At 43.5% G+C, this 15,860-nt stretch overlaps 1 protein-coding gene across 2 annotated transcripts in view; it reads right to left on the minus strand.

The window, feature by feature from the left end:
* Positions 1–15,860, minus strand: part of WTIP (WT1 interacting protein) — an 83,596-nt gene that overhangs the window by 41,830 nt on the left and 25,906 nt on the right. For both annotated transcript variants that reach the window (XM_075161405.1, XM_075161404.1), the window contains exon 2: positions 9,404–9,505. In XM_075161405.1, the coding sequence (XP_075017506.1) occupies positions 9,404–9,505 (102 nt within the window). The remainder of the gene's footprint in view (positions 1–9,403; positions 9,506–15,860) is intronic.

Consider the following 15,860-nt stretch of genomic DNA (forward strand, 5'->3'; position numbering starts at 1 on the left):
GGGATCCAAGAAAAGCCTAAGATGCGTAACAAGTCAAAACGGGAAATGACCAGGGTACAGTTAAGATTTCAAACAGTGCCAAGGGCAAGGGGGCAAGCTCACTATTTTCTGGAGAAAAAGGTACTGACATGCAGTTAAGATCTGTACTAAAGAAATCCATTGTGCTCGTTTGAAATGAAGAACAAAAGATGCCCACACAGAAACAACAATAAAGTCTGAATTCTTCAGTAGTAGAACAGGCACATGCCAGAGCAAGCGTAGGCAGAAAGAAGGAAAAAGAAAAAGTCAAGGGAGATGGAAAGCTAGCCTTCCCTTCTTCACAGAAGATGCATCAGAGACAAAAACTGAAGTTCAATCCTTCCAACACACCAGGAAAACAATCAGGTAATGGTGGCCCACGCTTTGGGTCAGTCCAGAGCAGTAATGGTGAGATCCACACATCCAAAGGGTAGGACAAAGGAAAGATGGAGATTCAGTCAAATGATAGGAGAGTATCCAGGTAACACATGTTTAGAGGGGATGCTGAACACATGAGCATGGACATGTTTGTGTACATGGACAGGTTTGTGTGTGAGGACCAAATTTACTGAGACAGGCACCGGAAAAGAAATGATCGGTTGGTTGTGGGAGGAAGGACTGATTTACCGAGTGCTGAAGTGATGAAAGACAAAACTGATTAACTGGCATGTGGGGAGATAGAGTTGATTTATTGTTGAAGAAGTGATGATGATCTATATTAAATTAGAAGTTATTTCAGAGAGCTATGGCATTCTGGGGTCTAGTTTTCAGATGAGTAAAGGATCAAGGACATCACACTAAAGCATTGACTAGGCACTTTGCAACACATAGCAGAAACACAGATCATTAAAATTACAGGAAGCCAACTGTTTGTATCTCCTTTTATTCATTTTCTTCTTCACTTTTTTCCTTCCACCTGTTTTTCCCTTTGTTTTTAGGTAATACTTAAAAATTACAGAACCTGGAAATAGGAAACAGAAACATCTGTTGATAATGTCAGTGACTTGCCTGCACTCTGTTCAGGATTATCTGGATTTCTTCCCCTTTGAGAGATGAACTCAACAGCAGCCCAAGGGAATGGTTTTTTTTTTGGAGAAACTGAGATGTGTTCCAAGAAAACATTTTAAATGGGCAGAGGGGAAGACAAGAAAGAGGGAAAAAAAAAGTATATGGGAAAGACGAAAAAAAACGCACAAGAGATGTGGGTTTCAGACTAAGACAATCAAGACCTGCAGATAGTAGATGCTGATAAGGAAACAAGGAAATTTTAGCAAATCTTGTTACAGTAAACAATAGGTGGCATTCCAAACACACAAAACTCTGCAAGGAAGTGATTAGGTTCTCTGTGGTTTTTACAAAGAAATAAAAAACAGAGGCAGAAACCTTGTTAATTGGAGTATATTTTTTGTACTTTATGTGTTTTCCAACCCCTGAAAGGATCACAGGTGCTGTCAGTGATTGGTTCCACATTATGAATACAAAAATATTGTGGGAGGAATACATCTATGGTCAGTCAATCAACACAGAGAAAAGTTTCCATCATTAGTTGCCAGGCAACCCCACCAATTAAAATAACCATCAAAAGCCATGCATTTCATGCTGGAATAATTAATAGCAGAACACAATTACTACCTTTCAAGGAAACAAGGAGACAGAGACAAACCATCAGCCAACTATTCATTGCATGCCCTCTGATAATCAGAAATAGGGAATGGAAATGTTTTCCGTTTCTCTGTTGGCTAGCTACCTATCAATACCACCTTTCCCTGGTGGGTCTGCCTCCAGATCTACCAACGTTAGCTGCTAAAGCAGCCCTCAGAGAAGAGTGATACTGTATATTGAGATCCCCCCCAACAAAAAAAGCATGCATCTTCAAGCATCTGAGATGTCCCCATGGAAGTAAGGCCCAGGACTGGGCCAATCGGATTAGCCACCCTTGAAAAACAGGTTCTCTCCTAGAGTTGAACTAGCTTAATTTAAAGTAGTCACAGAATTGAAAACCTTTCATGACATAACATCTAGTAGTTTCGTCTGTAGAAGGGACACACTCAATGGCCTGGTCTATTTATCTGAAGTCAAGCACACAGATCAGTGCCCTGCTGGACCAGAGCTAGCTGGGACAAGAGAGAGCAATGCAGAGAAACTACTAAATACCTCCTAAAATATAAAAACCAGCTAAATACATTCTAAATAAAGTAGAGTTTCCTGTGTCAGTCCCATCTCAAACACTTCTGATTACCCTTTTCCCATCCTACCCTTTTTTGTTTTTCTAAAGCCTGGAATATTATCAGACTAACCACGGATCAAGATAAAGGAAACATTTTTCTACCAATCGGTACCCGAAGGTACTGGGGCTCTTACATAGGCTGGTATCCAAGTTTGACTTTTAATTACCAGAAGACAAGATTACATTCCTTTGCTGAGACTCATTCACGGTTCAGAGTCTTGCGCAAGGTGAACCCGAACCGTCTGAAGCCAGCTGTCATCTCTACCATCCGACTGCCTCTTTTTAAAGCGAGCACCTCCCTTTCCATGAGTTTTGCATTAATGGGTTCGTCTGGGACTGCAGTTGCAGACATACCTGAAATAGCTTTTAACTATCTGTCTTGATAGGTGTTAAAACAGAAAGCGCGGGGCTAAGCACAGGCTGTAACTTATCCCAAAGACGCAGAATGACTCCGGCAAAATTCTGCACTCCCGCAGCAATGCTGCAAGTTATCTCAATTACGCATCTATGCAAACTGCAGTCTTAGCAGCACTTATAGCAAATCCTTTGGTCCTTTTTCCTAACCAAACTCGCACCTCTCCAAAGCGCTTGGCTTTTCCTGTGAATCACACCTCAAAGCAACTGCCCCACACGCAGTGCGTCAGGACCTACTGCCAGCTCCAGTTATGGCCTGGAAACCACCAAACGCTCAGGTGGCCGTGAATTCAATCCGAACACGGGGTCTGAGTCGGGGATGAGTAACAACTGCAGTTATGCAAGTTGAGGGCATCCAGCTCTCACGCTCCAGGCCACGGGGGTCGGGGAGGAATGTTCCCACATGCATAGCACTGAATCACCCGCTGGCTTGTCTTCCCCTGAGCACCAGGTATTAGCCAATGGCTCTGGCAGGATTACAGACCAAAAATCCCAAAATTCCAGTCTGCTCCGGTCCGACAGTATGTGGTTAGAAAACGGCAGGGAAAAGTGTGCAAGGACATTAGCTACCCAGCAGACTTTCACTGCACAGCAATCTACCCCTTGCAGCAATACTCATTAGCTCCTCTCCCTTAAGTGCTCTTGCTGTGTTTCCTTGGTGCTCAGAATAGTTGCATAAAGTGGTGGTGGTCAGATGAACAGATACTGAACCTGCAACTGAATCACCTAAAAGTCAGCCACGAGGCACTCAGGAGTTAAAAGCCACTGACACACACACACATATTTGTACCACCGTGATCACCAACTCTAACATTGGTGGACACACAGTGTAGAGCTCATAGATTTGACATTGAATTTTGTTTTATTCTATGTGAAAAATCACATTCACAGAGAATTTAATTTAAGGCTGCAAAGCAAGTACTGGCAGTGTTCAATTTGGATGCAGTGACTCATGCCAAACTTATAAATATGCTGTGGGGACAGAACAAATATGAATTGAAAATGAACCTTCCACTGGGAATTTGGGTATTTTAAAAACTCACCAACTGCTGATAAGTATACACTGAAGGGACACAGCTCCCTTAAGATGTTCTGTGCCTTACTACCACCAAGAGCAAACAAAGGTTCAACCCGGGGCAGCAAATACGCAAAAGACCATTTCCAGTGTCACAAGGAACTTCTCCCTACAAGCTGGAACATGAGCAACCTCCTATTAATAGACATCTACATACAGTAGCACCGAGTGGCCTCAGTCAGAAGGGAGCCGTTGCCTCCGAGACTTAATACGAGTGAAAAGGCAGGTTGCATCCATAACCATGAACCAATTCCCCTTTCACATCGGTTGGAGGGCACGGGTTAATTCAGAACTGCTCTTTATACCTTCAGGGTAACAATACTTGCTGCTACCGTAGTCCCACTCGGGCCTTTTAAAATGGCAGTGCTGTCAGCCCTCATTGTGATCCTTCTCTCAGAGGCAACGAGCTTGTGAAGTCTGGATAAAGGCTGGTGCTGAGGCAGCGGCAGCAGTGCCAGTAATCAATGAACTGCGATACCTTTACGAGCTGTCCCTTAAAAATCAAACTGCTGTACGAAACCCCCATGAGTGCTCCAGTCTGATCAATAGCTACCAGGTAAGAAATGAGCTGCATACCTTTGGGATTATACAGTTTGCTTTAGGCTTCTGATTGATCTTGCGGCGATTTCCTGTGCCTTAAACCAGTGGCAAAAGTGCAAATTAAAGACAAATGGCATGCTCAAACATTTGCCTTCATGTGAGAGCAGAACGTGTCTCTGGTTTTTATGGTGAAATACATCTCAGCTTTGAGAGTACAGAGACTTCAGACCCCTAGCTCTGCAAAGCTGATTCCCTGCCCACCTCCTACACCCTCAGAGTAACAAATAACAAACCAATATTCCTCACTGTAAAGATTTATCTTACTGCAGTTTCTACAATCATTGCCACTGGATTAAAATTTTCAGCCTGAAACGATGCTGTGGATGGCATTATGATCTGCAAAGTGGAGGCACCTGATAAGTTATCTTCTCTAATGAGTATCAAATAGAGCCCATTAATTCCTGCAACTAATCACCTGCACTTAAGAGCACACAAGCTATCTGGCATTATTGCAATTATTCTTCAAGAAATCCTGTCATGTTCTGAAATACTACCAAACGGAGTTAGACGACGAGCTTTTCAGCAGACGTTTTTCAGCTCTTGTCTTCCGTAAGCAAAATCCGCAACTGAACTCCTGCCAAAACTGAAATTTTACACTTAACAGAAGGGACAGTGTATGTTGTTGCCTGAATTCATCTCTGCTGTTTAAGATTCAGCAAAGCATGCTCACATATGAGTAATATAACATATTTAAGCACATGTCTAACTGTTTTGCTGAATCAAGGCCTAAAAGAGGTTCCACTGGTGTTAGGGCTGAGAGAGGATTTGAATCTACATTTAAAAACTATCCTAACAAGCTTCAGTTGTTTTCTCTAAGAGATTGTGGATAAAGATCTACATTGAACTATTTGATCCCAAGGAAACCAGATCGCTTTAGCTTTTACGTTACCTGAAGAGAATTACCTGACCTCTGAAAAAAAACTATCTGAAGAGCATGGCTTTTTGCAGAAGGCAATAGGGGTTTACACAGAGACATAACAAAAATTAACTGACAGAGCAAAGTTCTGAGATGCTGAACTTGCCCAGTTATGGGAGCAAGGCTCAACTATCCAAAGCCCACCGAACACAATAAAGAGGCAGAAATGCAGCATTTCTATTTTAAAACATAAAATGTGCCTGCTAGGTAGGTCATTTACTTTTCCTTTCCGTTCTTCTTCTGACCTCAGCTCACTGGCAAGATTTTCTTTTTTTGAGGAGATCCTGTACAGCTCTGAATCAATATATTACTGAGTTTTATCCCAAAGTTGCCAGAACCTAGGAAGACAAGGAAGAGATTTACCACCTGAGCATTTTACCAAAACGTCTAAAGGGGACAGAAGTCTCCTGTTTATTTACTGTATCTCTGAAATATTTCTTCGTCTTTCTGCATTCATGTTCTCAAGAGCTAACCACCATCACTGCAGAAGAGCCCTGAGAATCCAACCTTGCATCCTCACACTTCTACACTAGCAAGGCTGGAGTCCTCACAGAGGTGCCTGCATCTGTGACCGTATTTGAGGTTTTCCTCTTAATTACAAACAACACAAACCTTCCAGCAATGGTGTGATATATGATGATGTGAGTCGAAAAGGACAGCACTGGGGCAAGCGCTGTATGCTCCCTGGAAGGTGCAGGATGGCCCATTCTGCCACGTGCTGCTCTTTTCAACCAGGGCACCCTGACAGATGGCACTTGGCACTGAAACCAAAGATAAACTCAACGAAGTGCCTAAGAAAGGACTCTGACTCGGGCAGAATTTCCTACTGAGGGTCTCTTCCCACTTCTTTGCATAACTGCACTTGTCTTTGCTGAGCTGAAAATACTCACTGCCGAGTGCTGAAACAAGGCCCTTGGAGGCTCCATCACTCATTATCACATTTCAGCCTGAGTGGTCTCCAAACCACAACTTTTCCCAAGGGTTTGAAATATATATTTTTTTTTAAATTTTTTAATTGCAGTTGGTTAAATATTGGGCCCTTATCTAAATCGGATGTCTTCAGGTACAGAATTTTTCTTCTTCGGTTACTGCCTTCTATTTCTAGATACATTATATTGAAAGTAAGACTGATAACTGCTGGAGGAGAGTTTGGATCATTCTTGTTATTTGGGGGGAAAAAAAAGAGAAAAAAAAGAAAGGCAAGCTTGCGTTCTTACTCGATATCTCAGATTTCTAAGTATACACAGGAACTAGTGCATAGGAACCGTTTTAGGCAGAGAGTACTACCGTACTTCTCCGCTCTCCTGTCAAAGGCTCAGAAGGAGCAGTGCTCCATGTGCTGTGACCTCTTGCCTAACAAAGGTCATTAATGATCACCCAGTTACCTATGTACTGAACCTAAAAGCTTGGCTCAACTTAAAACACTTTCCAAAGGGACATTTGGTCTTAATTTGAAAACAAAGAAGAACAGCGAATCTGCCACTTCTCTTGCTATTTTGTTCCAGCAGTTAATCCTCCTATTGTATAAAAACTGTCTTTGATTTCCTATTTGAATTGTGTAATTTCAGCCTCCAGAAAAGATGCCTCTTGTGTTTGTCTCTAGTATGTATAAGACCACTTTCTAATGCTGTTTTCTGGTAAAAGTATTTATGAGCTCCAGCCACATGTCCCTCCCATCATTTCTGATGCCCAAAATACACTGGGCTCTCACGATTAGCTTTCCTTCAGCCTTTAATCATCTATGTAACTCCTTTTGGACCCTCTCCAGTTTCTCCTCATCTCTTTAAAGGTGGGCACCAAAACTAGAGCGCAGAATTCTCAGCTGGGTCCCACCAATGTCACACTGAAGGTAAAATGAACTCCCTGTTCATAAACTGCAGTACTGTAAAAAGTTTGTGTTTGGTTGCTTGCACATGAGCTCCTGTAAAGCCTTTTCAGCAGCACACTCCAGGATGCAATTCTCATAGATGGGACCTGCATGCCTCATTCCCAAGGTCTGGATCTACTGGCACTGTCCTGAATCACTCTGGTTTCCCAAGGACTGCACAGCCCCAAATAAAGTGGGAAACCAAAGAGTTAATGCAACAGCCCTCTTCCAGCTATGCTCATTTTGATACTATTTCAGAGCTGAGTTGAGAGGAAGAGCTCTGCTTTTGATTCACAGTTGCATGTAGCTGAACCTAAGCTTCGATCAAGTTTTTTTACCTGCACTCAGGCACTACTACCACATTAGCAGCGCATCCACCTTTTCAGTGCTTAACATAAGAAAGTCGGTCCCCACACACTCCCCTTTCGATGGGATTGTATCAGACGTTGCAGACAGAAGGAAATCCAAGCCCTTCTTGCTTGCGAAACATCCTGGTGGATGATAGCTGGGCCCTCCAGCCCATGAGCAGTACAGTGAGAAGCTCAGAAGACGACCTGGAGCACCGTCTCCTCGTGCGTGTGCGTGACTCACGGAAAGCTGTGTGAATCACGAAATTCCACCGGCACTGTGGGGTGGGGCAAAACTACGCTCCGAACGGACATGTCTCAAGTTGCCCTATGGTAGATGTACACTGGCCACACACACCTCACCAGGACAGTCAGAAAAGCTTGTTGTGCTTTTGAATAATTAAGTTGGGTTTGTATTTTACTGTTAAAATACATTCCTCGGCCCTTATACATTCTTACGAGGAACAAAGTGACCTGTGTACAGACCCCTGTGGTAGCAAACACACATCCTGACTACTTAAAAAAACCACGCCTACCCCAGAGAGGAAGCTGGAATTCACCCATGCAATTAGGTTAGGTTAATGTTGGCAATGAGTGGATAGATATTATCCGATATCATATTTTGTAATCCTCTGCTAAGCAGGATGCTGTTCACTTTGGGAGCCAACAAAATAGCTACTCATTCACTGTCAGACTTGAGCAAAGTCGAGAGTGATCCCTGAAGGTTTGAGATGAGTTTATTCTAGAACTTGGTAATGGTCCAGAGTCATTTATAAAGGTCACTAAATTCTACATTCAGGTTGTAGGTTTCTTTAAACCAATATTTATCTGTACAAATCTCAGGAGAAAAGACAATGCTTCTCCTTTCACAAGTGAACTTTACAATGGTCTTTTCATTATCAACTTACTTGGTTCTATGCCAATAATCTTTTACTCTTTTTCTAAGCCTCAATTAGTCCTTTTTATAAACAATTTACACTTGGCATATTCTGCTTAGAGAAATCTTTCACTGTGTAGATGTATCGCAACAAGATCTTCAACATCCAAGCAAATATTTTCATATATTAGGAACCTAAATAGATGTGTGGGTATATCAAGAAAAATTATCTGACTCCTGAAAATTGAGCTCTCATACTTCCCTTGAACTCGGTGGGAATTTGTGAGCTCTCAGCAGTTACAGACAAGACACTGAGGAAGTTTCCAACTTAAGTTCACAATGCTTGACTTAAGGCAAACACTTCTGAAAATGCTGCCCTGAATTTTCCAAGTCCTGTTTTCCCTGGCAAAGCCATGACTTCCCCAAATCACATACAGAATGCATCACTTTCAGTTGCGTTCAGATTAAAAGAGAAGCCTAAAAAGGTCCTGAGAACGGCAAGGAGGAGAGAGTGATTTACCTGCAAGTTTTCCTCTACAAAAATAAAACATTGTAATAGCTTACGGTGTTTCAACATGCAGTTTCTATTTGTTCTTATCACATTCAAACATAAAAGAACAATTTTTGAGCATTATGTATATACAGAAATGACAAATATACATGCTTGACTAGAGTTGCATTTGGAAATAGAAAGTGAGGGGAAAATACGCTTTTGGCTGCACAAATTTTATCGTTTTTCTGTAAAAATGATAAATGCACATTACAGTTCCATAAACACAAGTGATTTAAAGTATGTAGTGCTTATAACGGCCAGGTTGAAGCCATTTTGTAAATGCAGCCCTTAAAAGAACCAAATACTACTTTTCTGGGCTGTTGCTTAAGAAAACACCATTGAACACTTACAGATGGCAAATAAAAAACAACTTTTGAAGCTGGAGTCTTGCACGGGAATTTTGCCTCAGGAAGCAGGTAAGGTGAGGTCTCACTTTGTACACTGGTTGCTACAGGAGTATGTATTACAGAAGGAAGCCACTTAATAAGGCTATGGTAGAACCGACTTACCACAAGAGCAGCACGTGAAGCAGTTGGTATGATAGAGGTTACCCATCGCTTGGCAAGCCTGGCTCGCTCCATACACACCTTTTCCACATTTTATACAAATACCTACAAAGCAGAAAGAGAATGAAAGTTAGAATCCTCCGCAGCTCTTAAAACCAGCTCCAGGCCATTGATTCATAACCCTCACGATACCATCAGGCCCTAAATCAATGAGCTCCTCACCCTGAGTAGATTCAAGTACTCAAGCAGCAGCAGGTGGCTTGAGTGAAACAAATGCACGCGAACTAACCCAAAATAAAAGAGGGGGGAAGCCTCTGCCGGTGTTTCAATGCATGGAGATTGAGGCTGACTACAGACAGAAATCCAAAGGAGGCATGTGCAACGAGAGGACAGAAAACCTGCACTCCCTGGAAATAACTCTGTTTGCCCAAGAAATAATTTAGTGAGACCTTCACAACTAGGTGCTCCACACATTACATTCAATAATCATTAATAAAACAGCAATTCAGTCCAAAACCCAAGAGAATTCTCTTTGCCCCCATCCAGCAATGCAACATCAACGGCGCTGGTCCATGGTGGAAGCCATGCCGTTCTGGGAAAACGAGTCTGCCAGTCACATTTAATAATTGTTTAACTTTCCATGAGTAGTAGTATGTAACCTTGTAAACATAACCTGGCACCTTACAAAACAGAAGAGCAAGGCCCCTACCTTCGTTATCGTCTAAGGGCAACAATTCTGGCTGGCAGTTTTGCTTCAGTGGGGTCAGAAATTCACCTTCGCTGCCCAAGCCTGCTCTTGGTGATGCCAGGGATGACCCCACGAAGTCCACACAAGACCAAAGTATGAAGAGCCAATGTAGCACTGGCAAAGTCAGCGGTTAGCTCCATACACAGCAGACTCACAGGGAAGGTCATGATTTCAATAAGCTCTACAAAGAGCTTCGGGGTGGTTTTTTGTTTGTTTGTTTTCAAAAAGCTTTAAGAGTCTTTTGCCTATGTATTTATTTCTATCTATGCATAACCTCTCTATATTCAAGCCAGGGCAGGGAGATAATTCAAGAATCACTTTGTTTCTGTATCCCCACGAAGAAGAAATGAAATGCTGGGGAATCCATGTCCTTCTGTCACACACTCAGGACCATTGATTTTAAGTTTTTCTGAGATGTCCCTTGGTCTCTATTTGGTTGTAGCAGGACATCTCAAGACAAGGCCGTGATTTTTAAAACACTACAGTAGAAAATAAAAATTGAGATTTTTGCCTCATACAACTCTATAATGAAGCTGTTGTGCTCCGTGTGTTGTTTGAGGCCCTATTTCTACAAATGCATGCACGAGCTTAGCATTAATCATTAACATCAACAAAACTGCTAATATACTTAAGAGTCTAGGAACTCGAGAACTACAAAATTGGGCTTTAATCATCCAGAATTCTCCCCTGCTGTGCTGTGAACATTTTATACACACAAACACACAGAAAATACAAATGCAAGCTGCTCGGGGGGGGAAATTAGCATATTATGAACTGGTAGAAACTTTAATAGCAGAAAGAACAAAGTCAAGCTAACAAAGCGCTTGGTGTCTCAGTTCAGTTTCCATGGGTTTTGCTTTTATTCACTCCCAGTGTATGAATTGGCCTAAGCTGCCACGCCACAGAGAGAGAAACACCGTCCGTCCCTGGCAGGTAGCTGTACGGAGACGAGTAAACCCGGCAGAGAGCAGTACCCAGTAATACAGCTGAGACTTCACCCGGGCTCTCAACGAGGAAACAGTTGTAGACCACACGATGCCCATGAGTATCTCTGCCCGCCCCAAGCTATTCAAGACACATTTTAAACCCCATTTCTGAAACCAAACTGTTTCAGTTCAGTGCAGCATTAACACAGCCACCTGTATGGGCTGTGTAGTGTGATTGGTTTAAATGGGATTCTGTCAAGTTAAAAAAAAAAAAAATTATATTTGAAGGAAAAAAAATCTTCCTATGCTACTAATATGCAAATACTGAAATGCAAAGACCTTTCATAAACCATGGGTTTCTTGGTGTTTACACCTTTAAGTCCCTCATTTCAAATCATGAAGAGAGATTAGCCTTTCATTCAACTAGCTCAACATCCTGGCACAATGTTGCCATTTTGAACATTTGCCAAATGAAACAGTAATTTCAAAAAACAATAAATCTATTAATAATAGATTTTTTTTTTTTAAATCCTAAACATGATTTCAGTGTTCCAGTGAAGGAGGAACTGTAACTTTAGTGTTATCAGATACCAATGTTCCAAGCTAAACTTGTGACACAAACTAGCTGCCAGCTAGGTCCATCAGTTCATTGCGAACAAAGTATTAAGAAAATGCTGGTCCTTCAGCTAGCTCAGCCCTGGGATAGGAAATGGGAATTTCAGAATTTTTGCTGCTTTACGTCCATTTATTTATTTGTAACCAAAGGTTATGAAAAAGGTCTGCTATTTGCCATAAGCTAATGGTTAACTGCTGATGAAAGATGGTTATTGATTACTGTGGACACCGTGATCAGAAAAGGCATCCCATCAGCCAGCAGCTGCAGGAATTGCTCCCAGCAGCAGCACAGCATCCTCTGTCTCATCACATACCACGAGCTCTGCAACAGCGCTGGTCCCTGCTGGCCCTGGGGCAGGAGGGGTTGCACACGCAGCAGAGAACATGGGGCTCACACCAGAAATGAGCAATCTGTTACTTCAGCGTCAGGTCTTGGGATGATGTTTCGGTTCGCTCTTGGCAGTGGAGCCAGACGAAAGCCCTTTCAGAGCTCCCCAGCTATCTGCACCCTTCTTGCCCATCTTTTCATGCCAACCATGTACCTGGGACTGGAAGCTATCATAGTCTGTCTGACTGTGAGGTTACACCAAGAGATCTACCTCTTCCCATTTACACTTAATATTACTCAAAGAGGAGCAGAAATCCACAGTCTGTAATTCTCTGGCATTTCTGTCTATGAGCTGTCATGCACAAACCTACTACAGGCATGAACTGCTTTGATAAATGAAGTTATTGCCTCATTTCTTTGCCATTGCTCCACTGAACCATCAGAAGCAAAAGAAGGATTTATTGTGGATGTTAAACTTACATTGGCCTCTCCAGCAACCGATTCGCTGTGAGCAGCTGTCAGTTTGTTAACTCGTTTTCTCTAAGAGACCAGTCATTAACTCAGGAATGAATGACCACAGCGATGATTAGCATACTAAAAAAGCGCATGTATAATTCCAAAAGTGTATTTTGGAAAATATATATGCAGCTGTGGTGTGAATATAGCGTGAGCTCATAACTGCCTAGGAAAAGCACTGATTACATGGCTGTTCAGGTCTGGTTTTCCACCAGTCACAGCCCAGACTGCACACTGCAAGCTTGTGAAAGCCTTGACATAACAGCTACATCACTTTTTTTTTCCCCCGAATTTAATTCTAAAGCTTGTTAAACTGCCTATGAAGAATGTTCTGTTACAGAGCAAGCATGTCTCATTTCTGACACTTCACTTGACACGACTTCAGATCAACTGCTTCAGCCTTTATACGATTCCTTGCCCCTCCCGACACCTCTACTCTAAGCAGCCGACTATGCCTCCAGATCTTTAACACCTCAACTGTTGCATTTCCACCCAGGTCATCAGCTCTCCTACAGATCTGGTGTCTCTCTTTAGCTAGAGTAAGATGTTGCATATATCCAAAGTTAGTATAAAGGTTGGCTGAGCGGGAGCATGGCATCACAGCGTTCCTCCGCTGCGGTGAAGAGATGTTTGCATCCTCACATAGTGTTTAACCAAACAGGAGAGTAGAGACTGAACAAACACGCTCTGTGGACCACGGCAAAAGACCACCAACAAAAATGACACTAGAAGGAGAAGGAGCTCCCAGCTGGAGTTAGCTACAGAACATTGCCAGTGCTCCCCACACCTTTAACTAGTCCACTTCACTGGGCTTGACAGTGTCAGTCAGAAGAACATCTCTGGACGCAACCAGGCAAGTCTCCAGCACTGTACAGCAACGCAGCTGCAGCTACCCACGATGCTCTCTAGTATCGCTAGTATCAGCACCAGGAGAAAGTAAGACAGGTATTTTCTGATGTAGTCAATTGTTTTGCTCCAGACTCAAGAGACCAAAAGCAATGCATTATAACAAGCAAAGGTTATCAGCAACAACCCAGACAAGATATTAAAGCTATACGATTTTTGTTCAGCCTGCTATAACGCACTTGCAAGAGTTCTCCTACACATTAGGAGAAGTTCAGTTTGGGACCTGCAGATCAAATCCTTGGATGCTCTTTTGACTGTGCCAGTACAGGTTGGTACTTCATACAGACTTTACCAGGTACCCAGAATTGGGAAGAAGGCAGTAGGCAAAGGTTAAATGGAGTACATATAATGGCAGATATATCACCACCTTTTGGCCAGACTTTGTCCTCAGACACGTGTGGAACTCAGCCTGTGCCTAATGACACCCTCATTTAACCCGAAGTCAAGGGTTTAGCACAAACACAAGAAAAATGGTACCATATGGCCTCTCAACCAGTACGCAGCTGCTGTGCGAGTCAGAGGGGGAATCTGGCTATCGCACTCCTTGACAGCACGCCACAGCTCAGGGATGAGCTGCAGCTTTACTGTCTTACAGCCACACCGTATCTCCAGGATAACTGCTACATGCTGCCTACAGTAGGAAACAACCAAGCCCTGTCGTCAAGAGTTATGGTAAAGCTAAAATTAACAACTAACACATGGCACAGATGACTCCCTCCCTGCCTCTGCAGTTCTGTTCATGCTGCAGTGCTGGGAAAAGGGCGGGTGAACGTCACGCTGGGCTACTGCTAAATCTCCTTTTCTTCCCTCGGACAGGAAAAGATCATCTCCATGTAAGTCCCCAACAAGCTCTTCCACACCTGTGGCCTAGCCAAGGTGCAGGGGCAGGAAAATGAAAACCTACAGCAATGAAGCAGGAAGAACAAAGGAGGAGGGAAGCCTTACCTCAGCTCAAGAAATCGAACTGCAGCAATAGGGGGCAGCTGCGAGAGCGGGGGGACTGTGGAGGGGCTGCGCCAGATGCCTGCAGGTGCCACTGGCCACGGGAGGTGTTCCCACATGGGCTGCGGTGCCTGCAGCCAGTGATCTCATGCCCGGGCAGGTTTTACACAGGGCGTTGCTACTACCTTTAAAAAATATTCTGCTAAGAAGCTGGGTAAATAGTGAAACATCAGAGCTGCCCCGAGCCAGGGCAGCCGTGCCACTGCTGCAGCAGTACCTGCCCGAGCTGACGGCAGCTACTGTGCAGACGTCCTGGACTGCAGCAGCTCGGATACCGAGAGGTGACTTCAGGCGAGAAAAATGCTCCCTTCCTTCCAACAGCCACGGGAGGAGTGATCTGCCGACGCACACGTCATCTCCCAGTCAGAGGCAGACAGAAGAAACAAGGCACCTACACAGGGCGCAGGGGCAGAGCCTCTTCCCAGCAGCCGAGCAGGAGAGAGGGAGGAAGGCTGGAAAACCCTCCCGGCGCTCGCCACCACGGGTAGCTCTTGCTGGAGGGCTTTAATTTGCCACCTGGCAGATACCTGGCAAATGTACCAAGGCTTGAATACCCAACATAAAGTAAAATCTGGTATGTACAAGTTATAAATAAATAAATATATCCTGGACATGCTCAGCAGCAACATAACAATTGCATGAAGACCTGGTCTAAGTTGTCTTGTGATAGGAACGATGGAGGGATTGTCTGGGTAAGCTGCCAGCACTGCCCTCTCCCTCAGGGGAAGATCAGAAAACACCACAACTTGAATTAAGGTTGAAAATGACAGACTAAGAAAAGTGGGAAATGCTCAGGTAAATATTTTAAGCTCCCCTCCCAAGCCACAGCCCATCCACACCCGGCACCGCAACACTCCACGGCCACGAGGGACCTGACCCCATCCAGTAACACAACTCTGGCTTCCAAGTACCCATGCAACAACTGTGCTGGAGGATGGAGTAGGTTAAACTGGAGGAAGATGGGCCACAACACCTAACACACCTTAATCACAGCTTAAGCAAAGCAAGGCAAGAAGCAGACTGTGGACCAGGAAGCTTTTTGCTGTCATTGTTATACCTTATTGAGATTGCCCCCAACCTTGCTTTCCTCCTCAAGGGAAGAAGTTGAAAACCCCACCAATAAACTACTTAGGTCCTTGAGATATATATCTGCTGACTTAAAAAGATCTCCATCACTTCAGCGCCTGCCTCCTACAGGAGGCTTTACTCAATTAATATACAGGCTTGGAGCAGGAGGGATGCATGTGTAGAACTTACTCAGAAAAATCAAAGTTTGAGATTAATTTATGTTTGATTACAAATGCAGTGAAGTTCACATTCACTGAAAGTTTTGTAGAAGCAAGCTCAGGTTCTAACTCCAGCTCCTGGAATAACTTTCATTACCTCCCCTCTACCTATTGCTTAACGAGGCTGCAGCTC

This window comes from Calonectris borealis, chromosome 12 (assembly GCF_964195595.1).
Source record: "Calonectris borealis chromosome 12, bCalBor7.hap1.2, whole genome shotgun sequence".
Lineage (NCBI taxonomy): Eukaryota > Metazoa > Chordata > Aves > Procellariiformes > Procellariidae > Calonectris > Calonectris borealis.